Source organism: Ochotona princeps, chromosome 2, assembly GCF_030435755.1.
Source record: "Ochotona princeps isolate mOchPri1 chromosome 2, mOchPri1.hap1, whole genome shotgun sequence".
Classification (NCBI taxonomy): domain Eukaryota; kingdom Metazoa; phylum Chordata; class Mammalia; order Lagomorpha; family Ochotonidae; genus Ochotona; species Ochotona princeps.
The window spans coordinates 50121079-50148670 of record NC_080833.1 but is presented as its reverse complement, the minus strand read 5'-3'; the positions used below and the strand labels follow the sequence as shown (position 1 = coordinate 50148670).

General features: G+C 38.5%; 1 protein-coding gene across 6 annotated transcripts in view; it reads right to left on the bottom strand.

The window, feature by feature from the left end:
* The window catches only part of NFIA (nuclear factor I A), a 368818-nt gene that overhangs the window by 110955 nt on the left and 230271 nt on the right, over window positions 1-27592 (bottom strand). For all 6 annotated transcript variants that reach the window (XM_004588721.3, XM_004588720.3, XM_058657302.1 and 3 more), the window contains one exon: window positions 9572-9646. In XM_004588721.3, the coding sequence (XP_004588778.1) occupies window positions 9572-9646 (75 nt within the window). The remainder of the gene's footprint in view (window positions 1-9571; window positions 9647-27592) is intronic.

Here is a 27592-nt window from a genome sequence, read left to right as displayed (position 1 = left end):
ACAGGAACATAAAAGAAAGGCACTGAACTAAAACGAGGATTTCCCTCTATGTGAAAATGAGCTTGCCTGCTATTAAAAGGTTTAAGCAATGCTTTTTATGAAATGTAGTAGTAGGTGCCAAAAGCCAGGAGAATGTTTTTAACCCCATGAAAGGTGTCTGCTTATGCAGAGAACCATTTTTGCACAACCACGTCTTACGCATATGTTAGGGAATATGTTTATTTGGGGTGGTGGAATGGGTATACAGGGATCAAGAAAGGAATTCCTATTTCTGAAAAAGTTTTCATTTTGTTAAAATAGGAACAATTCACCAAAACTCTCCTTCATCCTACTCTGATCATAGGGATGGTGTCTCTGACAGGTAAGTATTGTGAGTTTAAGTTGCAAAACCAAGTCTATCCAGGCATATATGGCCATAATGACAGCTCAGTCTCAGATCTCATGAAAACTAGATGCTACAGAGGAAGGGATTGCTCCTGACTTATTTCTACAACCCCTCAGCACACAGGCTACAAATGTTTATCCAAAGAAACTTCTATGAGCTTCTTCAAGTAGGAGAGCCCAAAACAAACACTGATCAAGCATTTATCATATGCTAGATGATATCTTAGGTGTTTTGTCTGGATCATCTCATTTAATTCCTGCAGTACCCCTCTGTCATATGTGCTAGTATTAGTCACAAGTACAAATGAGAAAATTAGCAGGGAGGTTAAGGAACATGGTTAAGATCGCACAGCTACTAATTAACACAGGGGAGATCTGAAGGTCGAATTATTTCCTAGGCTCCATTGATAGTCTCCCTGCATTTCTCTTGTCATTGGTTACTAGGGAGATGAATTCAACAAGATTTATATAGAAAAAGAATTAACACCTACCACTTAAGTGGCAAAACTTCCATCTCCTGCCCCTCCACTTCTTCACTTCTTTATTTTTGCAGGTCTCTGGTGTTATGAAGGCTCGAGTGTTCCATCGGACACAGGGCCCTAACACTCAGAGTGGTGAGCAATGCTGACTGCTCTCGTGCATTAGTGGCTCTGACTCTGGGACTGAAATTGATTTTCTGAATTTTAGAGTATCATTTTGTCTCAGCTTTTTGTTGAGGTCAGATGTGCTATACCCATTTAGGATCTGATACAGCCGCAGTCATGGGATTAAGTCTTTTCTAGCAAGGGATGGACCCGGTGGCCTCAGAGCTCTTTTCACAGAAATGACACATGCACCAGGCAAGGGCCTTTCAACATCAGCCCCTGCTCCTAGAGTACACGGGGACTACCTGACCATTAGTGTTTGGAAATGAAGTTTCACCAGCAGAGTTATATCCCAACAACTTACTCATCTTTCTGTTTGCATCAATCATTGTTTCAAATACTTTCACCAAGGACCATTTAGTTTTTCAGTTTGATGCCTACTAAAAATGCTGTATAAATAAGTACTCATACTAATCACTAGTTCAATTGCAAAAAATGATTTAATGTGTGGCTTTGCTGAGTGGATCCCACCAGCTTCATCTGCTACATGTGTGTTAGGTTGCCACCAAAAGCCTTTCTAATCAGTAGCACTGACTAGCATAATATAGTCCGGCCTACATCCCAACAACATTATGGCCTTATTATGGGAATAGTTTAGGATTTCTGTCAGGATTTTAGAAACAGAAAAGTGTCATTTAGTTTACAAATCTTACTAATTGAACATTAACAGTGACTCTTATACAGTTGAGGTTCATAAGTATACAAATAAGGCCCCCAGCATGTTATTGCTGTTCAAAGAACATTTTGGTCATTAGTGAAAGAAAATTTTTAAGATACTATGGAACCAAATGTTACTTTAACAAATTCTGACACAAGTAACTCAAGTGTAACCAGTTATTTCAGAAGTTGGTAATGTGTCAGAGATACTTCAAATATCCTGCTATTTATTAGATTCCTGAAAGAATAATTTCCAGAATAACGGGGAAACAGTTTTGGCTGTAAATGAGGGGAATGAGAATTTCTTGACTTCCTAAAGCAGCTGCATGAGGTTAGATACTGGCACGCTCTTCTCTCAGAATTAGTAACTCTGACAGGGTCACCAGAATGGCTCTTTCAACTCTCAGAACATGAGTTCTCAAAGTGGCACTCCTTAATACATACAAGGGGTCTTGCATGCTATAAAAAATAATGCTTGGATTTCAGGATTTTTAAATACCAAATTCGACCTTCTTCTTTTTTTCTTTTTTTAAAGATTTTATTATTATTATTGGAAAGCCGGATATACAGAGAGGAGGAGAGAGAGAGAGAGGAAGATCTTCCATCCGATGTTTCACCCCCCCAAGTGAGCCACAACAGGCCGGTACGCGCCGATCCGATGCCGGGAACCTGGAACCTCTTCCGGGTCTCCCACGCGGGTGCAGGGTCCCAAAGCTTTGGGCTATCCTTGACTGCTTTCCCAGGCCACAAGCAGGGAGCTGGATGGGAAGTAGAGCTGCCGGGATTAGAACCGGCGCCCATATGGGATCCTGGGGCTTTCAAGGCGAGGACTTTAGCCGCTAGGCCATGCTGCCGGGCCCCAAATTCGACCTTCTTTAAGATTACCATTTTAGGACCAGTTTAGTGACACAATGAGTTTATACCACTGCCTGTCATGCATATCATGTGGCTGCCAACAGGAGTCCCGGCTGCACTACTTTCCATCTAACTCCCTGCTAATGCACCTGGGAAAACAGCAGAGGAAGATCCAAGTGTTTTGGCCCCTTCTATCTGCATGAAAGATCTAGACAGAGTTCCAGGATCCTGGCTTTGATTTGACCCAGTATGGCTATTGTGGCAATTTGGGCAGTGAGCCATCAGAAGATCTTTTCCTCTGGCAACACCCACCTTTCAAATACATCTATAGAACTACATCAAAAAGGTTGAGCTATGGAGCTGAACTGTCTATTTATAAATTCTAACCCTAACACTAAATTTCCATTTTCTCATCAACTTTTTTGAGCCCCCTCACATGTACACCCTGACGTAGTCAATGTGCTTACAATGGTCAGCTCCAGGATCAGCTCTGAGCACCTGGTACAAGCCAGAGGCAGGGCCTTTGCCCAGTCAGGGCTGTTACCAACATTCTCTCACTGAAGTCTATTTATATTCCCAACGGAGAACACTATTTCCGGCATTCGGAGTAGTTCAGCATACAGCAGGGACTTCATAGGCACTCACAGATGGGAAAAAACTATTGGGGAATTAGGAGAACACAGTTGAAAGAAATAAAATATTGTCCAAAGTCATTCGATTAATGATTGGCAAAGCTTGCTCTCCAACTCCATATCCTGGACTATTTTTTTTGAGACCATGCTGCTAATAATAACTATGGGTTTTATATGTTACATACAACGAGCATAACCAATAAGTTACCTAGAAAAGATGAGTAATAGATGAACACATGATTAGAGACCCTGACAACGTATCAGTAAGTACATCAAGGTATAATGTGTTCTGCTTCTCCCCAGATTGAATCTTGACAGTAAGAATACTATTCAGCAGATGCCATGGTCGAGACAAGAGAGCAAAAGGTTCTCCTATCCTGCCATGAGAGCCTCCCTGTTAGCTCCAACCAAGAAGATGGAAGGAGGACACAAGAACGGACTTTCGCAGCATTAACCGAAGATTCTGCTGATGTTCCTGGCTTGTTCATGCCATGGTTATAAGTTCAGCTGGTTCAGTGAGTTCCTAACACAAGTGCTAGGACGTATATAAAACAAAAAGTAGAGGAGGATACATCAGAAAGTTCATGGAAAACTGAATTTTAAAAGTTTACTTTGGTACAAAAGATTCTGAAGGCCAGGCATATTAAAGCTGTTCAGAAAGTTCCTGGAAAGTGCATACTATGAGAAAATTATACATGGATGTTAGATCATGGGGCCATGTCAGCTGAGGACAGAGTCAGCTCAGGAGTAAGGACGCCTCTCACCTTAGGTGGCTCATTCTCTATTGGGTGAGGAGGGTAGGGCAGGAAAAATCATGTTTGTCTGCCCAAATTGAACTGGAACTCAGAAGAAAGGGTAGTTTGATGAAAATTTCTCTTACTGCCAGTCTGTTCCATTTGCTATTGGCTAAGCTATCCAAATATTCATCCCAAAGATGCTAAGAAAAAAAAGTTTTACAACAAAACATCCTTCTGAGCTAATTCAATTTCAATATTTATTTTAAAAATTTATTGAATTATGGTAGAGGAACCCTGCTAAATGAAGCCAGCCAGGCTGATATTTTTACTTCTGAAAGTGTGGCAATATTTATTATTCTACCTCTCTGTGAGGGGTTGATTAAATCTATAAAATGAAACATTTACAAGGCTATAAGATATTCAGAATAAGGTGGCTTTCACAGAAAAACTGGGAAGTACAGAACCAACCTGCATTCCCTATGGCACAACATAATAGATTTTTCTTAAAAACACTGTATTTTGGAGATACACGTTATGATAGTTTTAAAGAGCCATCCACTGTTTTGTCTGTGACATACCATATCCCCCCTTTAAAAGAGGTGCCATTGGCTTCTACAGATATAAAACGTGTGATGTTCATTTTAAAATTACTAGTCGAGCCTACTATTGACCATCTAATTATGCTGAGTTCCATTTATAAACATAGCTAACCACTAAGTTTATGGAGACTTTTTGTGCTGCTTTAATAGGATATTGATCGAGAGCATAGTTTGAGTGGACTGCCATTGAATTGTGTAATGGCGAACAAAAGGCAAGGTCACAGCAACTGTTCATCCCAGGCTGCAGTCTATTTTTTATTATAATCTTTCTGTTTCTTCCCTTAAAGCTCAAGTCCAAATGGCTTCTTTCAAAAGAAGATCTTGCTTGAAAACATAAACTGTTTTTACAATTAATTTCCATGAAATGATAATAGCTATCACGTTACTTAACAGGACATTAATTCAGAAAAGAAAGTTTCATATCTAACCCACTTTAATCAAGCTATGCAGTAAGTACAGATGTCTAAATGCTAGCCAAAAAGACTGGATGTCTGGAGTTTCTTATCCTTACACCCATTTCCTCATTAGTGCTTGTATGGAAGTACATTGTGTATTTTCAAGTTTAGCTTTATTTCTACCAAAGAGTTGCATTTTCTCACTGTGCCTTGTAGCTGAGTTACTTCTGTTATAGTGCTTCTGTCAGGTCAGGTTAGAACATTGCCAACTGTTCTTTTAGTTTGCTGGCGTGAAAATCTATGTGGGTGAACACCAGTATTTGAGGATACCTCAAGGATGCAGAGACTTAAAAAAAAAAGGTTTAAAACCGAACTGCAGTTTGGATCTTAACGATTCTTGTGCGAGAATATAGAAAAAAAATGCACACTTCGAAGGCAGAAAACAGCCACTAGGGTGCCACCTCATGCCAGGCTGTGGCATATGCCTGGCTCCATTCACTCTGTCTCCATTGACTAACAACTTGGGAATCCTGCAGCAGCCTAGCTTTGTGGCTGAGCCAGGACAATTCGGCTGCTGGACTTTAATGGATTCTGCAGCAGGGTAATGGCAACCAAAAATCAGTCTGGGTAACAGAGAGAGTGGTTTTCACACCCAAAGGCTCCAGGGCTGGCCACAGTGTGTGTACTGAACATCCTGGCTTTTCAGAATTCCAAGGCCATGAAGTCATCCTCAGCCATGAAGTTTACTTAACCCTTGCAGCCCGCCTGGGTGAACAAACCACTGCTAGGAAGGGGGAACGCACCGGGCCACAGTCACAATGGGCTGTGTGTGTTTACGGTTTTCCTCTTTCCCAGTGAAGTATTAGAGCTTTCAGAGTCACTCCACCAACTTCAAGTAAAACACAGTCAGCACTTTGCAAGCAAGTGGGCAGGAGGAGTGGGTTTTTGGGAGAAACTTTCTGAGTGCGCACCCGGAGATACAGCCGCAGAGCACGAACCGGTCAGGGAAAACACTGTTGTGCACAACCACGCACAGAGGGTAAGGACGGCGGCTCGGTTCTCGGCAGCGACTTCCAGGGAAGGGGCCGATGAGAAAACGCCTCTGGGAGGCTTTGTTTGAGAACGCGGCATCATGTGAGAGCCATTTCAACAGATGGTTCCTGTCTCCTTCCTCAGCATTGCGCTAAACAACTCCCTGCCTCTCAACCACATTGTTCACACTTGCACGGCCCTCCCCCGGAGTAGAGCTGACTACTTCTCTCCAGCCCAATCTGTATTTCCCCCTGCCCCGGAACAAAGTCATAAATAAGGAGAACTACTTGCAGCTGGTCCTAACACGGGGAAAGAAGGAGAGAGAGGACAAATAGGCGATTTATTTTTAGGCTGTAGGACCTTCTTTGCTGTGGAAACTGAATTCTCCTTTCTTGTCTTTCATGAATTTTGGATAATAGGGAAAATGTTAGGAGGATGGGCAGGAGCCCAGGGTAAGCACAGCCTGTGGGAAGAGGCAGCCTTGGTCGCCAGCAGGAGTCCCCCATGCCGGCAGCTCTTTGTATGTGATCTGTGTAATTGTACATCACCCAACGTGGGTCGCTGATCCTTCCACCTCCCTCTAAGGCTAACTCAGCAGCTAACTCAGTGTCACTGTGGGTATCAGCGTCAGAGTGACAAACCTAGCACCCCATGATTACTCGGACTCCTCGCTAAGGAAGGCTGAATGGTGCCCCCATGTTCCCATTAAATTCAAAAGGAGGTACATTAAGAACAGAACTGGAAATAAGGAGAAAAAAATGTATTTGCAAATACTGAGGATCATATACTGAGGTTCTTGACAGAAAACTTTCAAGGGAAGCCACTATGACTGATTACTTGAAAAGTGCCACGCTATCCCAGTCTCTGTGGTCATATTTAGGTGTGATGGGGCTGGGACAAAAGGGAAGATTGGGAAGAAATTCACAACATGGTGGAAGCCACTGAAAGCAATGAAAACATCCAGATGAAAGGCAAAAACTATGAACAGAACACAGAGCATTGAGGGGCTGGGAGCTATAGTGGGATGAACAGGTGAAGCACAGGGAATTTGCTGGGCAATGAAACTCTTCTATGTAATACTTCAATCATGCATACATGGCATTGTGTGTCAAAACCTGCAAAACACACAGCATCAAAAGTGCATCCTGATTATAATTACATGTCAATATTGGCTCATCAATTGCTAACAAAAGATGTTGATACTAGGGGAAACTGAAGGGAAGGGCTTTAAGGGATTTCTATCCTTTCTGTTAACCTCAAATTATTAGCCTACAATGTTTCTCTAAAAATAATATTCATTAAGTAAAACCAAAATGACACCTGAAAACCAATCTAGAAAAATTCTGAATCAAGTATTTCACAAATTAATAAGCCAAAATTTGGTCAACACAACAGGAACTGATTATCTAGTATAAGCGCAGAATCCTTGAATTCCATGTAGTTCTATAAGGGAGCTACGAAAGAGGTCGTAACAAAAATATGCGCAGTGAGCTAGTTGAGAACTCAAAAGAGCAAACAACCTAGCCTCTTGAGCATCACGGTCTCCGGCGGCTTGGATAAAGGGACACCACCACCAACCACAGGAGACTGGATGAGAGGCCATTTACCAAATGCCTAGCTCAATGCCAGGCATGTGGTACATGCCTGACAAACACCAGCTACTCTAATTTCTCGTATTCAGATTGCGTCATTCTCCCATAACAGGGCTGGCCCCTTGTGTTTAATCAACAGCTGTGCCCGTTAGCTTAGTTCCACTTCAAGGACACGGAATTTACCCCTGTCCACTCATTTGCAAAAAGTGTGCACTGCAGCTCTAAGAGGGATGCTTGGCTCTTCTGATGGGGGCCCAGGTAGAAGAGAGTAGCCTTGGAAAAAACAGGGAAGAATTTCAGCTCCACCACAGTGGGCTGAGTGCTAACTCGTTCAGGAAGGTATGTAGGTGAGGACATCTTAGCTTGGGAATTCTTAGCCCATTAGCCAAGGCAATCTTGTGAAATACACCCTGACAATCCTAGATTTAAGATCTTCAAGGATCAGGGGTCTCTGTCTCACAGCTGATCAGCCAGGCCTGAAGCCATGCTTTAGCTGGCAGCACAGTCTCCATCTTGGCAATCAGTTTCAGTCAGCACAGGGCCATGTGTGAGCGAGTCCTGGAGTGATTACACAGCAGTGTGCAGAACCGAAAAGCCTTCAGGAGCTCAAAAATTCTTATAGTGCCAGCCACTGGCTGCACAAGCCCCCGACACAAGGATGGAAAACAAAATCAGGTCCCTCTGCAAATTCAACACCACATCTGGCCAGACCTACCAGCAGGTCTGAGGCAGTTGAGCACTCAGTTAACAATCATGCTATCTCAAATTACGTGAATACCTGATCATAACTGGAATACCAAATCTTACTTCTTGGGTTACCTTCCCAGTGTTTTCCTTATCTAATACTCTCTCAGTCCCTTGGGCTAGTCTAACATTACGGACTCTGGAATGATAGGGACGTAACCATTCACCTGCTATTTGTTTTGGGTTAAATGACTTAAACAGATCCTTAGTTTGGTTCATCTGCAAAGATGGGAGTAATTGCACATCTGACAAGTATACAGCAAGTACTGATTTGCATGACACACACAAAGCCCAAGCACAGTGCCTGGCAGACAGTAAATGCTCAAGAGTCTTGAGATACTCTCCTGCATCCATGCCTAGCTCATTTTCTGGACTGAAAGACCCTGCCAGACTATGAAAGACAGCAGAGAGAAAGATAGAATATGGATTCAGAAGACCAGGGTAGCTCAATTTACTTTACCTTGTAATCATTCTGAAAAACAGACTGGCTTATTTGTTAATCCTGCAAGCCTACAACACTGTGAACAGTGTGAACTTGAAATGATAATCCATATTTTCACTCCTCATTTCACAAAGGATGCCACTAAAAACCAATTCTAACAATGTAACAATGTAACAAATGCTGTTTTGAAGAAGCGGATGGATAGAATAAAAATTTAATAATTTAATAGTTCATTCTTCCTTTTTATTGAGACTTAGTACCTCTTTCCATTATAGATCTATCCTTAAATAAGCTGTATCTTTAAATAAAAACAAAGAGGTGTCGAGGTAAGGCCACATGGTGTTGAGAGGGGGAGAATCTTACACCTTCTGCTTGGACTAGCTAGATTATGTCATTGCAAAAAATACGATCAATGGGTCTTTGATCAGCAGAACAGAGTGGTGACAGGTACTCTTCATTCACTGTTGTTAGTGATTATTGACAAGAAGGTAATGATCGTGCTGTACTGTGTCACTCACACTGAGGGCATTAGCATTGTTTAAAGGTCAAAACCAAATTCCTTTAAAAGGCATGATTTCTTAGAAATCAGAGAAGCTGCAGCGTGTTTTAACCATGTTCACACAACCTTCTTGAGAACATGTGAGACACTTGGGATTTCCATCCTTCCTCTACGCCTCAGATTAAAATGATATTTAATTTTTCCTGATTTACATTCTTGGCTCTCAAAAACAAACTGTGTGGCAAAATCCTTCCAGTGGGTGAATGGAAAGGGGACTCTGAAAACTTGTTATGTTTCTAAGCAGCCCACACAGAAAATAAGCACAGACTCAAGGTAAATCAAAGCAAAATTGTACTTACTTTGTGACACTCTTACTAGCTCAGTCACACTAAAAACACCTGATGTGACAAAACTGTCCTGGAAGCCCAAATGTCCTGAGGAAACAAAAACAAAAGAAAACAGTGTCAAAAGCAGAAGGTATCTGACAACAGAACTCTAACCATTGGTTTCATTATGATTAAAAAGTGTGATGCCCCATCATTTTCGTTGCTCCTGTGAGGAGTCTACGTGGGAGGACACAGTCATTCAGTTATGAAGATAGTTTTTGGTTTGAATCTGGAGGCATGTGGAAAGCTATGACACAACCGGGTGATTTTTGAAATGGCAAAAAAAAAAAAAAAAAAATCAGCAGGAAATCTGAAACAAAAGACAATCTAAAATAAATAGTTACCTTGGGTGACCTTTGCGACTTTAACAATTGGGATGAAAACAGCATGCCCGGTTCGTAACTGGTTTAAAACAAGGTTCACGAAAGAAACATCTGATGAAGATGAGTAACCCATTCATTTAAGTCAAACAAGATTTAAGGGTGTTCCCTTTTTCTCTAAAGGCACTACAGGGTGAATGTTTTAAAAATCCGAAAATAAAAATCAAGTTATCAACACACGAAACATGAAAATAATTCCTTCTGAGAACAAATAAAACTTATATATGTTTAGAAAAGAGTTTTCACGCTGGCTTTTTTTTTTTTTGAGAAGATAATCAATGGTTCAAAATTGCTCTATCTTTGAATTTTGTGTCGGGTACATTTTTGCAGGACAGAATTAATTTCCTTTATGATATCTATACATCATGTTACTACTTGCTCAATTAATTTTATAATATGCTCAGATACATAAAACCTGAAAATGGTAAGGAATATTTAATCTATAAAAGCATTCTTTCCTATGTTTCTAGAATTTTCTTAGTCTCAGGTCGATAGATCCTAGATGAGAGATCTGTTTGCAAGATTAGCTTAACCTTTATCTGATTTTAAATGTTGTATCAAAGGAAACTGCTAGCTGAAGGGAATTTTGAAATAATAGTTCTTAGAAATAGAAACATACCTTAAGAAATACAACATAAGAAAATAGGCCAATCTGAATATATAGCAACCTATAAATAAAATTCAATTTTATACATAACTAAGGAGAAGTAAATTCACCTATGACACAGTGCATTCACCATTAAAATTTATTAAGTATCACGGACAGAGACACATGCAGAAAATTGCCATGTTTTAGAAGACTATAAATGCATTACGGTTTCTTCTTTGGGTTACACTGGGTTTTTACATAAAGCTTTTGTTGTTGTTGTTCTTAAACTGGGATTTAAAAGAAGATTCTCTCAGATAACGTTTTTATGTTATACATACAATCTATGGCATTTAAGACATGACAATCCTAGTTTTCAGAACATGCAAAAACTTTTGAAGAATAAAGTAACAAAATTTCACTTTAGAAGCATGAAAGAAATTTTCCCCCTCAAAACAGCTATACCTAGGTATTTAGTTGGCTTTTGTTTGGTAAGTCCTTGAGGTGTTGTCCTTGGGTTAAGAAAATGAGAAGTAAAAAGAAATAATAATAATGAATAAATAAAATTCTCTTGCAATGTTTTGGCCAAACGGAACACAATGTCTCTTTCTTGTTGAGACATCCTTGACACAACATTTATCCCATAGATCGTAACAAAGGAAATCCAAACACAGTGTACACTACAGTTGACAAGAAACACATATAAAAACAACAAGGGAACTCATAGTCAAACTGGAGAATCTGGGTTGGTCTCCAGTTCTTGCTCATCTTTGTCTTCATCTTGTCTTGGGCCAATATTTGTTTCAGTTACCGAATCTGAAATCTTTTTTTATAGGGTGAACTAACATACATTTTTAAACAAGGTGAATATAAACAGAGAGCTTAAACCCTGCTATCAATAAAGCAAAGAATCTATGTTAAAGACTAACTTGAGTTTGCCATAAGGACTGGGCAGAGGGGTGGTGGGAGTGAGAGGGAAGGACATCAGACTGTTACTCTCTCCCAATTGACTTCATTTTCAAGGGTCAGGGGTGGCCCTCTTAAAATATTCATGTTCTCTAGGGTCAGTGCTCATCTCTGCAGACACACAAAGTTATGCTATTTTGTTTACTTTCATGACATGAGCTACCAGTCCAGACCGTGATTTTTGTGAAAACATAAACCAATGCTTATTTTGCTCAGTATTATAGCCTTAATGCCTCATATAAAGTTAATGAATGAGTTCAGAATGGATAGGCCAACGTCTTTCAAATCTTCACCTTTCCTGAAACCTCTCTTCTGAATTCTAAACTCATCATTCTCAGTGTCTTGGGCATTCTGTCCACCAGTTAGACAGGTATGCTCAGACCCAGCATATCCAAAGCTGAGCTCATTTTCCTCTCCCAGGCAAACCTATTCTTACTGCTTGGAATTTTCTAAATGACTCCTCCACTACTGCTCTAGCTTTCTATATTTGGGTGTCATCCCAGATTCCCACTTTTTGTAGTCACCCACATCCACCTCATTCCTACTGATTTCTCTTTCCTGACTTTCTTGGCTCAACGTATGTCTCTATCTCCCCTTACTACGTGGATCATGACTTTCTCCTTTTCTCTGCATCACTGGAAAGCCTCCCAAGGATATTTTCTCCCATCAGGCTTGGCTTCCTCTCCAACCCATTTTCCTCTTTGCAGCCATCTTACTAACAGGCAAATGTGATGACGCACTCATTTAATAAATCTTTGCTTAGCGCTTACCATGTACAAGACCTGGAGCTACAAGAGTTCAAGATAGATTCCTTACCTTCAAAGAGAAAATACAGCTAAAAAGCAAATAGGATATGAAGCAAATAGGATAAGATTTCCTTTAGATGGCACAGTCAGGGAAGGTAAAGATCCTAATGAGTGAGCAGAAAAAGAAGGAGAAAGAGCTCTTTGGGCAGAGGAACGCAAATGTGCAAAGGCCACATGGCAGGAAAAAAAAGTTACTGAAGAAACCAAGATAAATCCAATGTTTTCAGAGTTCCTGGCCTTATTAGAAATTTTGCAAGAGATCTACCATATGAGCTAAGTAAGCCTCTTCTGGCAATACATCTAATGGCAATGAAATCAGTATAGGAAAGAGAAATCTGAATTCACATGTTCAGGTCAGCGCTACTCACAACAGCCAATGTAGGCCACCAAGTTAGGCATCCAACAGTAGACGGATGGATAAAGAAAATGTAGCATGTATACATAATGGAATATTATTCAGCCACCAAAAAAGGAAGGAAGTGCTGAAGTAAAACGTTTGGAATTGGAGATCATAGTGGTGATGAAGAAATACAAATACTATGTGTTCTCTTTCTAACATACATGGAAGTTAAGAGGGAATGTCATCAATACAAATCTAGAATGACAGTGAATTCTAGAGGATAGGAAGGGTTGTGGAGGGGAAATGGAGGAAAGTTAGGATACAACTACCAAAATACAGTCACATAACAGTAACAAATTCTAGTGTTCCATAGCACAGTGATGTGACAAGAGTTGACTGTATACTGTGTAAAAGAACTGGAAGAGAAACACAGAAAAGAAGGGAATACAGACTAATTGCTTGACTTGATCTTTTCTGGGTATGTGTGCTAAAAAAACTGTACTGTGCTACATAAAAATGCACAAGTATTACAGATTAGTACATTTTTTGATAATAAATTACCAAAACAAAAATGATTAAAAAGAAAAAAAGGAAATATTGCACAAGCTATACAGGGCATTTAGTATGTAACATAAATTCCTTTGTATAATGGCCTCAATATGTCATCTGTTTCATTCTCCATGCAACTGCCTAAGTTCTTGCTTTTAAGCTATACCATTCTTCATTTTTATTTTAAAGCTTATTTAATTTATTAGAATGGCATAGGAATAGACAGAAAGATCGGCTACCTTCTAGTTCACTCCCATTAGTCCCAAATGTCTGTAACAGCCACCACTGGACTAGACGAGAGCAAGAAACCACGTGCTCAATCCGCGTCCCCTAGATGGTTAGCAGGAGCCAGCACCTGTTGCCTCTTAGGGTGTGCTTTATTAGCAAGTTGGAATAAACAGCCAAGTTTTACACCCAGTCATTCTAAGTTTCACTAAAGATTCGACTCCGGAGTTAGTGGATCATCTCTTGGCCTAAGGGAACTGTTCCTCCATAGGTCTGGTTCACCCTCTGCCATGAAGTTGATTCTTCTTCCTGAAATGTCTGCCCCTCACACTTCTGCCTTAACCACCTGCTATGTGTCCTTTAGGATTCAGCTCCATTGTTGCCTCTGTCAAAAGCCTTCCTTGGTTTCTTTTCCACCCTCATTTGTCCCATTATTGGATAAATAAATACATATATATATACAAATACACACATACACACATATATACACAATCATATATATATACACACACATAATAATGGAACATATATATATATACAATCACACACATATATATGATTATTGGATATATATGTGATATATACAATATTTCTCCTGGAACATGGTACACAGAATTGTAAATTTATCTTTTTTTTTCCAAATTATAATGTGAGTCCCTTGGGTGGAGGAAGTATTCTTTGTATCTTTGGGCTACTACGTGCTCGCACTGTGGCCTGCAAGTAGTAGGTATTCCAGGGGACAAAGTTTAAATTGGACTCACCTATGTTTATTTTCCCTTTTATAAAAATACTGACAGAACTTTTTTTACTCATTTCTACTAATACGGTTTAAGCTACATCTGAGCCAATATGCACTGAAAAACTATTAATATGAACCAACCAGATAATCCTTCCAAATCAAATAGACCCAAGTAAAGAACCACTTAAATGAAAATTCTGGTCAAGAAGGTGTCACTAGGAGTGGGCATTTGGTTACAGCACCACTTTGGACACATGCACTCCATACTGCTGAGTCAGCCTTCTGCCAATGCACACCCTAGGAGGCAGCAGATGACAGCTCAACTACTTGGTCTATACCGTCCACACGGGAAACCTGGATGGAATTAGCTGAACCCTGGTTATTGTGGGCATTTGGGGAGTGAACCAGTGAATGGAAGAGCTCTTATCTTTGGCCATACAACTTCTTAACCAAGAAAATGAATCTGTATTATAAATAATGTAAACACACACATAAGAAGGTATAATCAGCTTCCATGGTGTAAAATGCAGGGTACTGTCTGCTATTTTCATTATTCACTCACATTTTAGATCAGTTAAAAAGGGGGACCTAAGGAGTTCAAAAGAGAGAAGAGGATTCAGCCCCATGCTTACACTAGAGTCACACGTGATCCTGACAAAGTCAGTGCCAAAGGAACAATTTCATCCCCCTTCTCCTATCAGTGAATTGCCTCCCAAAACCTGCTTTGTGTGTAATATAGAAGGCAAAGTACACATGACTATGCAGTAATCAGAGAAGTAAAGCATATAATTATTTCACAAGGCCTGATAAAACATCACTTCTAAGTATTATCAGATTATCACAGAGGTACGTATAGTTCATAATTTCTTCACTACAAAAGATCTGTGTAAACTCTACACATATGAAATTGGTTTTGTTCTTTCACAATGATTTGTATAGCCACTGATGAACTGTGTAAGAAGACAACAATGAGAAGTGAGACCTAAGAAATGCTGGAAAATGCAATAGGCCCAATGTAATCACTAAGTGAACCTGAATGAGTGGATTAATATTTCATCCCCAGTGACACAAGGCAAATCATAAAAATGACTCTCCAGGAAATTACAATAATCTGGTCGTTCTACTTTATTGTAAAATGTGAAAAGCATGGAAAAGAGAATGAAAAGGTAAATTTAAGCAGTTTCAAATTCAGATGTTATTAGTATCAAAAGATCCTTAGTTGGAAAGCTGATTAAACATTCCTGAAAGTTCTCAAGATTTACATTGTGAAAAGGGCCTCTCAGAAGGGAGAGCACAACATACACTTTTGTGAAGCATGTCTTCGATGAGAGGCCAGCTTGCTCAACGAGCCATCTCTACAGTACTGAACTGCTGTTCCGGAGCAATTGCATAGGAGACTGAAACGAGGAAAAGATCCTCTTTCATTTTATATAAAATGGCTAAAAAGTTCATTCACTGAAGTCTTGTTCAGTGAATTCCCAATTAGACTACAGATTTCAATGCTTTGGAGCCAGTCATACTCACAGTGGGGAGGGATGAGACTTTCTCAGAGAGGTGAACGTAATAAAAAGCTAAATTCTTTAATGGGTGGTTAGGAAAAGGAGTTCTCTTTACCCTGATGATATCAGCAGTTATTATGGAAAATGCCATTATATGAGAATCAAATCTCATTTCACAGAGGGACTGAATATCTATGTACTGTCTAACAGACAGGAAAGGGAAAAAAATTTTGGATTTGCAAAGAGACAGGTGACCTTGCAGAACTGTGCTCAGGTGAGGGGAAGAAACAACTGGAATAAGGCACCCCAGGGGCCAGCTGCCCCAAAAAGTGAGAATGTTCCTGATACCGAACCTGCTTTGCATGTCAGGAGGGAGGTTACACACATCTTATTCAGATGTCAAAGGGCTTCTCAGGCCTAAATTGTCACATCTTTTCTGTTTAGTAGATATGCACTATGCTGGTCAGCCAATGATGAAGGATGGGGTCTCCTCTCCCCTTGGCAAGTGGGAAGTGGGTGTATAGGCTCTCCTTACATGTGCCCCCAAGGTCCCTTAAAGGGAGGAGAGCTTCCTCATTCTTCCACCATCCGTGAGCATTTTAGCAAGATTTTCAGGGGCCTGGCATGTACTGCCCTATGCTAGGCTTGAGAGATACTGTTCTCCCTGTGCCCTCATCCTTCTGAAAAAAAATCCTTTATCTTAACTCTCCTGGAGGCCCCACCAGGTGAGCAGCCACTTACAAGCAGTTAGTCTCCTCAACGTCCCTCTGCCCTCTAGCTCAGCACATTTCAGGTATGCCGCATGAATCTTGTTCTATTTATGTCAATCTCTTCTTTCTACCTTAGATGACAGACAGCTGTTTGTTTGCATGTCTTATCTCTTTACTCCTACTATATACTGGGGGAGGGCAGGGTTGTGTCTCGTTATCTTCCATTGTCCACAGGCCTCAACACAGTCCTTATTCCAGGTGTGCAATAAATATTCAGTGATTCACATGAGTGGCTTGAGACACCTTTATTTGGTAGCACTATGAAATACAAAGAAAATTATTATTAGCTTACCTCCATAACAGTATGTTATTTCTGTATTCTTAATTGGGAATATCTCAGAAAACAGGTTCTGTTTTTGTTTTTGTTTGAGATTAGATGAGGGTTTGTTTCTGCTGATCTGTTAAATTCTAAATTTTTGGACGATGGGTGACGATGTATTATTCACACTTTAAATTATCTGTATTAATTGGTAACATTTTATATGTTTTATTGTTAGAGTAATTTCCTTGTATTAAAGAAAACATGAAGAATAAAATGAGACAGAATGGCAATAAAAATACAGGTACATTCTATTTGCACAAATATTTCTGATGAGAGAGGTAAAATTCATTTGGTAGGCTACGCACAATGCACAGTAAAGGAATGAAACATGCTACTAGATTGACAAGAAGAATGAAACACTTTGGTCTGATAATTTGTAATGATATTTGTCAACAAATCACTTAAGTGGGGCATTTGATTTTCTAAGATGAGTAAATGGATTGTTACAAATGCATGTGTGATACGTTTATGATTGTCATTTTGATTAATCATAACACATGAAGGAATTGTCACCATGATGGAAATCATGTCTTCTTGGATGAAGCGAAGGATGAAGCCAAAGGGATTTTGAGCAGTATGTCTCCCAGGATTCACATGCTTTTGGCAGCCTGTTTTCTTGCTCCTCATTTCTCTCCACTACATATACTATTACTGTTTAGGACACATATCATGTATTTTCCATTTGTTTCTATCACACCAGATCAACCAAGAGTTGATATTTGGTTTACTGCTGTTATTCAACAAATATTTATTGAAAATCTAGTATATGGCAAACACATTCCTAGCTCCTGGGGACACAACAGGAAATAAAATGAGGGTCTTGCTCATGGAAGAATATCAAGGAATGAATACCAAGGAAGATATTCATATAACAATTTTCAGTAATGTATTTATATAAAAAAGAATATTACTATTATTATAAGAACAGGAAGGTATCAGATAGTTAGCTAAAAGACTATTGTGACACTCTGCTGTGTTGAATCTGGGGCTGCCGATACATCTCCTTGGTCAAGAGCTAGAAATACCTGATAGAAATTCCCGCTGTGCTCTCTCTCCCTTCCTTTTTTATGGTTACAGCACTTTGGGACATGTAGAGACAGTGCCAATGGGACAGCAGAGCAGTGGTTCCAGTTTAACTAAGGTGAGTACAACCACCTTGTCAATGAGGAGGTGTTACCAAAAAGAAAAAAAAATAGACTCCAATGTACATTAACTACTGTATTTGTATGTTTGTGTGTTTGATTTTATTGTTGTTACTGTAGCTTAGCCCTTTACCCTAACCAGCCTATTAATTTACCTTTTGAATCTAACATGTCACAAATTAGCCACCCACAGGCCAATCAGTCTGCAAATACAGTTTGCTTGGCTACTACAGTACTTTCCATTACTGTTTTGCAAAGACATGCCTTTTAACTGGATATAGGCCTGCGCATTTACCACTCTCCAATATACTATACTGCATTTCATTTATTTAAATTTGCTGGAAGAACACAGAGGCATACATATTATGATGCATATTAGTTACTTCCTCTTACTTTTACTCATACGGCAGGAAAAGCCTGGATGGATGTTTGATATCTCTTTTTGCTAGAAAGAAAAAAGCCATCAATATTTCATGTTTCTTCTCCTTAGCTAATTAAGTTTCTTTCCCTTAGCTAAAGACGTGAAGTCCTTCACTACATCTTTTCAGCACTGTCTTTAATGCTGTCCAAAGTCTCTATGCTGCCATCAAGATGTTACACCCGCTATGTCAACAATACTGATGTGTTCAAGCCTCCATAAGGTAGAGTCAGGGCCTCCCAAAATGAGTTCTGTGAACTAATGCTGTGAAATTGTCCACTAATAACGAAAACAAAGATGTTAGTACATATGAATTAAGAGCTTCCACAGTGAAATAGGTTTGGAAGACACAAGCACCCAGGGTTTTAGAAAAATGGCAAGGATATTTTCATGTCAATGCAACTGAGAATATCTACCATAAATAGACTTCCTTGCTATGATTCTACTAATTTCCCATCAATTCGACAAGAATGACACTTTTATGATACTTTCCCCCTTTTTCTATGTGCTGAGGGGAGAGCAGAATTCACATTCTTTGGATCAGCTGATGTTTTAAATGACAAAAGGACATTCCACATCTTAAACCTGCAATCACTTTCCCGTATCTACGTTAGGTAAACAGATCAAGCCAAATGACACACACTCTAAAGTAGGCTCTTATCTGATCACAGAACCTCTTCAGATAGTATTAATTTTCATCAAGGTATAATTTATCCAGGGCTCAGTTTTATTATATTATTATTATTAGCACTCTTGTTAAGCACACTGAGCCCCTGTTACTACAACTCCACGTTTACTAATATTTTCATTTTACAAAAGAGGAAGTTCAGTCTCAAAGACGTCACACAGAGAGCTACCACACAGGCCCAGAACACCAGTATGATTAGTTCACTTCGTATAAAAAATTTCATCCCATTTTGATATATGACAGAAAAAAGAAGTGGATTATCTAGGCTAATTTAGAAGTCTTTTTTTTTTTTACCACTTCCTGCAGTTACTATGGGAAAAGTAGCAATTAACTAAAATTATCTGTTCAATGCATTGAGCTTAAAATATAGATGATTGACAAGTAATTAAAGTATTACGTCTATTAGATACCCAAACATCTAAAAATTACAGTTAAAAAATATTTTTACTTAGTTGTAGGTTTGTAGATATCGGATGTATGACATCATGGGATAAAATGGAAATGAAAAATATCTTATATGTTAGCTAGTAATGGAGTTGTCATCATTGTGTTGGAATAAAAGTATTCAGACTAATAAACAGGAGGATTTAAAAAAAATCCATTGAATATGTCTTCTTTCTATAATTCTTGTTTTTCTTGATTCTTCCCTCTGGTGCGGGCAGAGAAAAAAATCTATCTTTCACTCTGCTATTCTTCAGATACTTAAAGACACTCCTCTCAACCTAATTTGTCTTCTCTTTTATTTCACTGTTTTGTCATGTCAACAATTTAATTTTCCTACTTCCCATCAACATTTAGAATAATGCACTCATTAGGTCTGTAAGCAAAAAGCAGGTGTTATGTAAGTGAACCCAACTGTAAATTAGCTTTTTTCAAGGACAAAGAAACACTTTAAGAAAGTTTTCTAAAACATTTAGAAAATACAAAACAGAAACACAAGGAGAAAATTTTGCATCATATTAAAAGAGGTAAGGCTCACTACAATTAGCATTGTAAATTCAATATTTTGCAACTAATTCTGGCAGTTCTTAACACACTACAAATTTAAGTTTTAATTAATCTGGCTTTGAGCTTAAAAGGATTATTGGAAGCAATAATATTGTTTTTATGTTCTGAATGAAAGATTTTTTTCAGGTGCAGCTGGTAATTTGCAAATTGATCAGGCTATTTGTAAGAGCTTTTGCTGCTGCCTATAAACACTTACAAATACTGTGGAAAAAAATAAGGAAATTTATTCCCTGGCTATATCAGAATCTTATTACCTTAAGTGAAACAGACATGAAACTGGATCACCTGAGGGCTACCCCGGTTCATGGATGTAAAACAGCAAAAACCCTTAACATTCTTTCACCCTGTTCTTCCTTCTTTGGTTTAATTCACAGGACCCGTGAAGCCACTTACAGAGAACCCTGCTTGCTAAGTCACTTCAGCATACATGCAATGACAACGAAAGAAGATGACCAGGGGCCATGTGCTTATTTTAAGACACTCAACACTGATTTGGTTCAGCAAGCATGGAAAAAAAAATGATTGATGAAAAAAAAAGCAATGTATTTTTAAAATATCTTCACAATTACCTTTCCAAGAATACAGACAAGAACAGATGTTATATTTACATGTAGGTGTTATGTAGATACCTACATAGTGAAATCAGTTAATGTTAACAACCACAAAATGCAGGGTTTTTATCCATTAGAAACCATTTGCCTTGTGTAATTCGTATTCACTCATTCCAGTGATGCTATAATCCAAGTGTTTATTACAGAATCTACATTATACATTCTGTGAATACTATGTGGTGCCACATACCGTGTGGACCACGATCGTTCAAAGCTGATGGCCTAGTACAAACACAAAGTATTTTACAAGTACCAGGAAATTCTTTGTGAAATATAGCAGAATGAATTAGACTGTTCAGGCCATGTCGTGTTACCACAATGGAGAAACACTTTTAAGACTTTAAAGTCATGTAATACAATTCTGGGCTGGATTTTTCTTGTTAAAAAAAAAGGCAGAATGGATGTGAGTGGAAGAGAAAAGGGCCAATATTTGACAACAGAAATCAGCATAACCTTTTAACTGCAGCAGCCATGGATGACTGCCCTTCGACCTTGGGAGATTATGTGGGATTTCAATGACAACAGCTGGAAGTGAGCATGTGTGAATAGAGAATACAGATCTGAGGCCTGCTACAAAAGACTGCACAATCTCTGCCCAGATCAGAGTGCTGATTAGAAATTGTTTCCTGGTCCTGGCTTAATAGAGTGTGATCATGAAAGTTGGCATTTTTTTCTTTCCGTCTTTTTCTTTTCTTTTTCTTTTTCTTTTTTTTTTTTTAAATCTTCCAGGAGGAAATTATTGGTGGATTTCTTCCACTCTCATTTGACCTGGGGTCTCTCAAATTTGACTTTTGCAAGAAACTGGCTCATCATTCTTGAAGATGTGTTACAAACAAAACTTTGTTTCTTATTCTACTTTTCATAGGAAAAATTAAGTTCTTGAGTTCTTGCTCTGAGTTTTAAGACAATCTTCAAAGGGGCATTTCATCTTAGTGTTTTTATTTAAGAATCAGTCACACTCATGCTTACAGCTTGCAGAAGGACTCGAGGAAAGTGGGAAATACAACTTTCCCATCTTCGTAACTGTGACATTTATAAAGCATTAACACATGGAGGGTCCTCAGGGTTATACGCTGAATGAACACAGAAATGAAATATGTAGTCTTATCTATTCATTCTTTCACCTTTTCTTGAGATGTAAAAGGAGATATCGTTTACTATAAAAACATTTAATAATTTTACTTTTGTCCAAGTAACTTAATATATACATTAGCAATTTTTTTATCTGTCTTTAGGTATACTTCTCCAACAGGAACATGTGAAAAAGCTGAGTAATTTCCTCCTTTCAAAGACGAAATAACTGAGTGCATACAAAGATAATGGATTTCTAGTGAAGCAGTCTCTTCAATCCACAAAGCCCTCAGCGTGGGGCAGGTGTTTGGCACAGGGGTTAAGACACTGCATCCCACATTGGTGTGCTCGAGTTTGAATCTTGGCTGTACTCCTCATTTTAGTTTCTTGTTGATGCGCACACAGGGAAGCAGCAGGTGAAAACTCAAGTACATGGGTCCCTGTCCCTCATGCGGAAGACCTGGACTGAGCTACTGGCTCCTGGATTTTTCCTGGCCCCATCTCAGTTGTTGCATGCATTTTGGGAAAGAGCCAGTGGGTGGGCATTTCTATCTCTCACTGCCTCTTAAATAAATACCAATACATAAATATTAATGGTGCTGAACAGTTTAAAAAGAAACTCTAAATGAACTATATCTGTTGGCTTGAAAAGCACTTACACAGATACAGATGAACTTTTGGGTTCCTACACAGGATCTCTTTACTAGAATATTTCTCAAAGTCATGGGAAAATGAAATTAAAATATAAAATCATTTTGGTGAAAAAAATTTAGAAATCTATGCATAATTTTTTCAGAGTATACATTTCAATGAATGCTTTGAAGATCTTACAATGCACATATTTCAATTTTTTTTTGTACCAGAAAAACTCACCCTTTAATTCCGTTTTTCATGAACTTTCTAAAGTACCTTTGTAGTTACTGACATTGTTCCGAAACCAAATGATGCCACAGGATTACTGAAATGGCACTGAGTTATGACTCATTTTTGTTGTTTTGGTTTTACCCACACTCTATCTTATGTTCCACTGCTCTGGATTTTGCTTACTACTCCAGTTTCTGTATCAAATTAACAAATACTTAACTTCTGTAAAAGATGACCTTTCCTCTTTGCATTGACATAGGCAGAAGCTAGCAAGACTGTCTTCCAAATCAGAGCCGAGTCACCTCCCTAAAGCCTCCTATAGCAACCCTAGTTGTTACTGCAAACAAGCACGGGACAGATTGTTTCTTCAGAACAGACCAAATCCATTTGCTGCTTCAAACTTCTGTAAACAGAGTATCAAGGAATCCAATTCCCAGCTCAACTATATGGGTGTTGGCTTCACTCTTGTGGGTGCTTCTTCCAAGCTCACATATTTGTAGGACTGGTGCTCACAGTTTCTTTGCAGCCCAGGGCAAGAAGGAGCCCTGCTCGTGCTCTCAGTTCACTGTAAGGACTGGGTCTTGTTGGTGACAGGTGTATGCGATAAATGTGCCAGGAGGCTGACCTAATTTCTGATGAAGTCAGTGTTTTGCTAAGAACTTTCTCTCAAAGTGTCAGCTTGCAACTCAGGATTCCAACCTGCCAGTCTCCATTCTCCTTAGCAAGTTATTATCATAGCTTGTGAAACTTCACTTAATTTTTACCTCATTTACCAAACCTCTCTGGACTTAAGTTTTGAATTTAAATAAGTTATATATATCTCATTTAAAACACATAACTCTCAAACACACTGAAATGTTTCACACTTTTAGTTATCTGCAATCATAAAATCCAAACGCTCTGGGCGAAATACAAATGAGGGTAAGATGGCAGGGCACTGTTTTTCACTTGTACAGAGTTGAATGTGACAAATGTTCATTTAAAAAGTATTTTCAAGGTATTATTTACATCTAATAAAGTCAGAGCAGCATGATTAGGGAAAACAGAATCCTAACTATCCTAAGTTTCAACTTCCCTTCTGTAACATGAGCGTAATGATTGTAACTTCCTCTTAAATTTGTTGTTAGAATAATGAGACAGTGCACTTGATATGTGTAGCGAAGAACTTGGAACACAGAATGTGCTTTAAAGTGATAGGTGTTTTTATAGAGAATAAACATATTCTTTACACCTTAGCTCTTGAAGCGTAGTGGAATTCTTTTAATAATTTAGTAATAATTATGATCTTTCAGCATATGCTAGTACATATTTTCTTAAGAGGTTGTGTATATAAATCAAAATGTTGATAAAATGATATTGAGTGAGTTTTTCAGTAAAAAAAAAAAATCGAATTTTGTCTTCTAAACAAAGTGATGAAGAAACATTAGAAATAAACCATTTGTCATTTTGAGGATTTTTCTTAAAAAAAGAGACCTATCAGTGCACGTAGTCTCACATGAATTTTAGGAATTAAATTTCTAAATATAATTTTATTTATGTGTAAGAATACTCATTTATAATATTTGTACAATAATTACTTATAATTTCTAGATTAATTTTAAACACGATTTTTACCTTGTCTTTAAAATGCATATTAAACATCTACATGGGGCAAATACATGAGGTATAAGCACCTTGGTCTTAAAACTTTCGGGTGATAATCATTGATACTCAGCAGACCTCAGGTCATTTCTCATGGAGCAGATCAAGTTTTATCTATTTTTCCAGTAATCAACGTATAGGAGTACTTCAGGAAAGAAACAATGAAAAAAAAATGTTGTTTTTTTTTAAAGAAAAGTTTTGCTTTACTTTTTAAGATTTGTGTACCAAAAATTTCTGTTGGTAATTGTTATGTTGCTTGTTGTAGAAAGCAAGTATTGAGAAATATGATTTTGTTTTTCAGTTATCTTTTTCAAGTAAAGTTATCTTAGGTTTTAAAGGTAAGACTATTTCAGCTTATATAAATATATATATGTACACATTACAAAAGAAGTAACTAATATTAATATTAAATGTAGAAATTCCATTTTGAAATGAACTCCGCTCTAGTCCAAAGCCTTCAAATTCAGCTCTTCACCTTGGTGCATACAAAGCCATCAGAAAGCATCACTAAAGAATAGGTCTTCATTCCTTACAGTTCTAAATCAATGTTAAAAGAATTTGGCCTTTTAGGGAACAGAAAGATTGACATGTTTCACTTCACTGACTTTGATCACTGAAGCACTTGGTGGTGCCATTTCCTTGATTGTAGGGAGCAGAAACTTTGATTTATGGAATGGACAGAGTCCATTTCAGACTCAGCTCCAAGTCGGAGCGCCATGCTCTTCTCGGAAGCACTGCAGCTCTTCTCAACAGGGCTTTCCGCATGTTGAGAACTACTTCCACTGTTCACAACAACCCTGGACACCAGAGGATGCTTAGCATGCCTGGCTTCCAACACTGAAACTCCTCATGACAACTCAAAATGCTCTCACGCATTCTGAACATCCCAAGGAGGGCCATACAAGTATAAACGCTGTCTTCCAGACCTGGTTAGGTGCTCAATACTGTGTATAATTTCTTGCCCAAAGCTGAACTGACATCCTGTTTCTATATACGACACAACCTTGTTATAAGCTAGGAGTTCATTCTACTGAAAGGCTTCTTCGTCTGCCATTCCTTATCTAGTCACCTAATCTAGAGCTTTTTAGTGAGAACAATGGTAACAACAATGACTGATTATATTTTAACTGTCAGCTTTTGGAGAAGCTTTCAGATATATGATCGATCACTAAAATCACACATTTTAAGCCATGTAGAAGAAACTTACTTTCAAACACTGGCTCATTAGTTTAACTGCAGGTATGAGAATGCTAACCAAACCTTTCCTATCTCCCTTTGCCATTGCTGAGCTATGTTCACTGCACTCATGATTGCAGGAATTAATCAGACAACTTCTTCGTATCTGTACGTTCACAGACGCTAAAGCCATATGAAATAACATGGGAAGGTAGAAAGTAAAATAAATATGCATTCTGCTCTTAACCTAAGAATTCAGGTGAAATAAGAAGATGTGGGATCAAAATGACATAATCCCCTGTAGCTAAAATCAGATGAACAACACTCTGAAATCTGACAGGATACTAACCAACAAAAGGCTGCATGATGTCAACCAACTAGGAATTCCAATCAGTGCCTTCATCTCAGAGAAGTAGGGCAGTTCATTAAGCTTTCATTTTTAAAACTTTTGTTCTGAAAGTTTATTAAATATCTATCATTTTCCCAAAAGTAAGAGCCAAGGGCCGCTACCCTGTACCAGGATGCAGCAAAGTTCTCTGCTTTGTGATTTATCAAGAACTGCCACCTTAGTTCACTTCCTGCCTGCAACATCAGCACACCAGCAAAATCTTACAAAGTGCAAGACACAGACCAGCGGGGAAGATCTGTGCACATGTATATATTCAGGCATGCTCATCTTTGTAGGGTGCTTAACTTTATTTGCTCCCTCAAAATCAAGTAAAGCAAAGCACACCTTGTCAGATGTAACTGTCAGGGGTATTTGAAATGTTGTTCACGATCTTGGGCATTTTCTCTCGCTTCAGTGTCACCAATAGCAACAACGGCAGCATGGTCATGACTTGTCACAGTAAAAAGCTATTCTGGCTACAGCTAGTGAAGACAATGCGAATCTGCACCATTAAGATAGTCAATTCTTCTAACGAGAAGTCAATAAGTTCAATGGCTAACTTGTGAAGTTCCAGCTATCATCAAAATGGTTATAGAGAAGCTAAATGTAAGTTTTTATTTAAATGGTGTTTTCAAAACTTCTTCAGAGCATGATTGATTCATGAACCAAATATCTGTTGATCCCAACCTATAACCCAAGTACTGATGGCAATTTCAGAACACAGTTCGATATATTTAGTGTTCTGAAGAACTTGTAAAGTAAACAACAACAAAAACAGTTTTCAAAGAAGACTTAGGGAGGAAGCTTTGATTTAGCCCTGCATGACCTAGTTCAAATGTCACCATGTTTTGATATCATTTCTGTGTCCTTGGAGCACCGCAGCCCTGTATAACGTAGGCCTCAATAAATACAACAAATACTTAAGAGCAGAATGCAGGTTAAGAGCAGGTGGCTGGTTGCGAGAAGATGAAATCCTAAAGATTTAGTGGGAAAAAAAGTATCACTCTAAAAATAGGGAGTCAGGTGTATATGCTAGAGAGTAGAGGGTAAGAGTATTAGTGGTAGCTTATGAACAAAGCTATTTCTATTACTTTGGATCATACTCTGTGATAATGGTCAGCCCTGAGTCGTAAGTTAGTGCATTATTATTATTATTATTATTGTTGTTATTGTTATTATTATTAGGGGGATTCCTTACTGTCAATTACTTTTATGTTAGATATGGGATCCATTCAATTACTAGCTTTGCAACACTAAGATAATTAAGCTTCCATTAATTTAATCTAAGAAACATTTGTTGAATCCCTGTTCTGTTCCTGGCATCTTGCCAGGCATTAAGGTGCTTGTCCTTAGCTTTTAGGTACTTGTAGTCTATGAGGAGAAACAGACCAATGCAGGAATATTTGTAGCACAATAAGGGCTCTGATAGTGGGGCAACCTCTGGAAGCACAGGGGAAGATATGAAACCTAGAGAGTTAGGGGGTGCCTCTTGGAAGTGCTATAAGGTAGCGACTAATCTCACTAAATGTTCACAAAAAATTGAAGCACACAGGCTAACCAATTAACTTAAGATCACAGAGTCACTGGCAGAGGCAAGTTTTAAGTCCAAGCAAGAAAACTGAAAAACTCACATGCTTAATCAAAGCATCATTCCCTAAGTGTTCCAAGAATTGTCAACCATTAACTATCAGGAGAATACAGCCCAACAATTTGTAGAGAACTCCATGTGGGTTCACTATATGGATTCATGAATTACTGATTCCACAACACATATAAATTTGACTTATTAAATGGAATGCATGTTA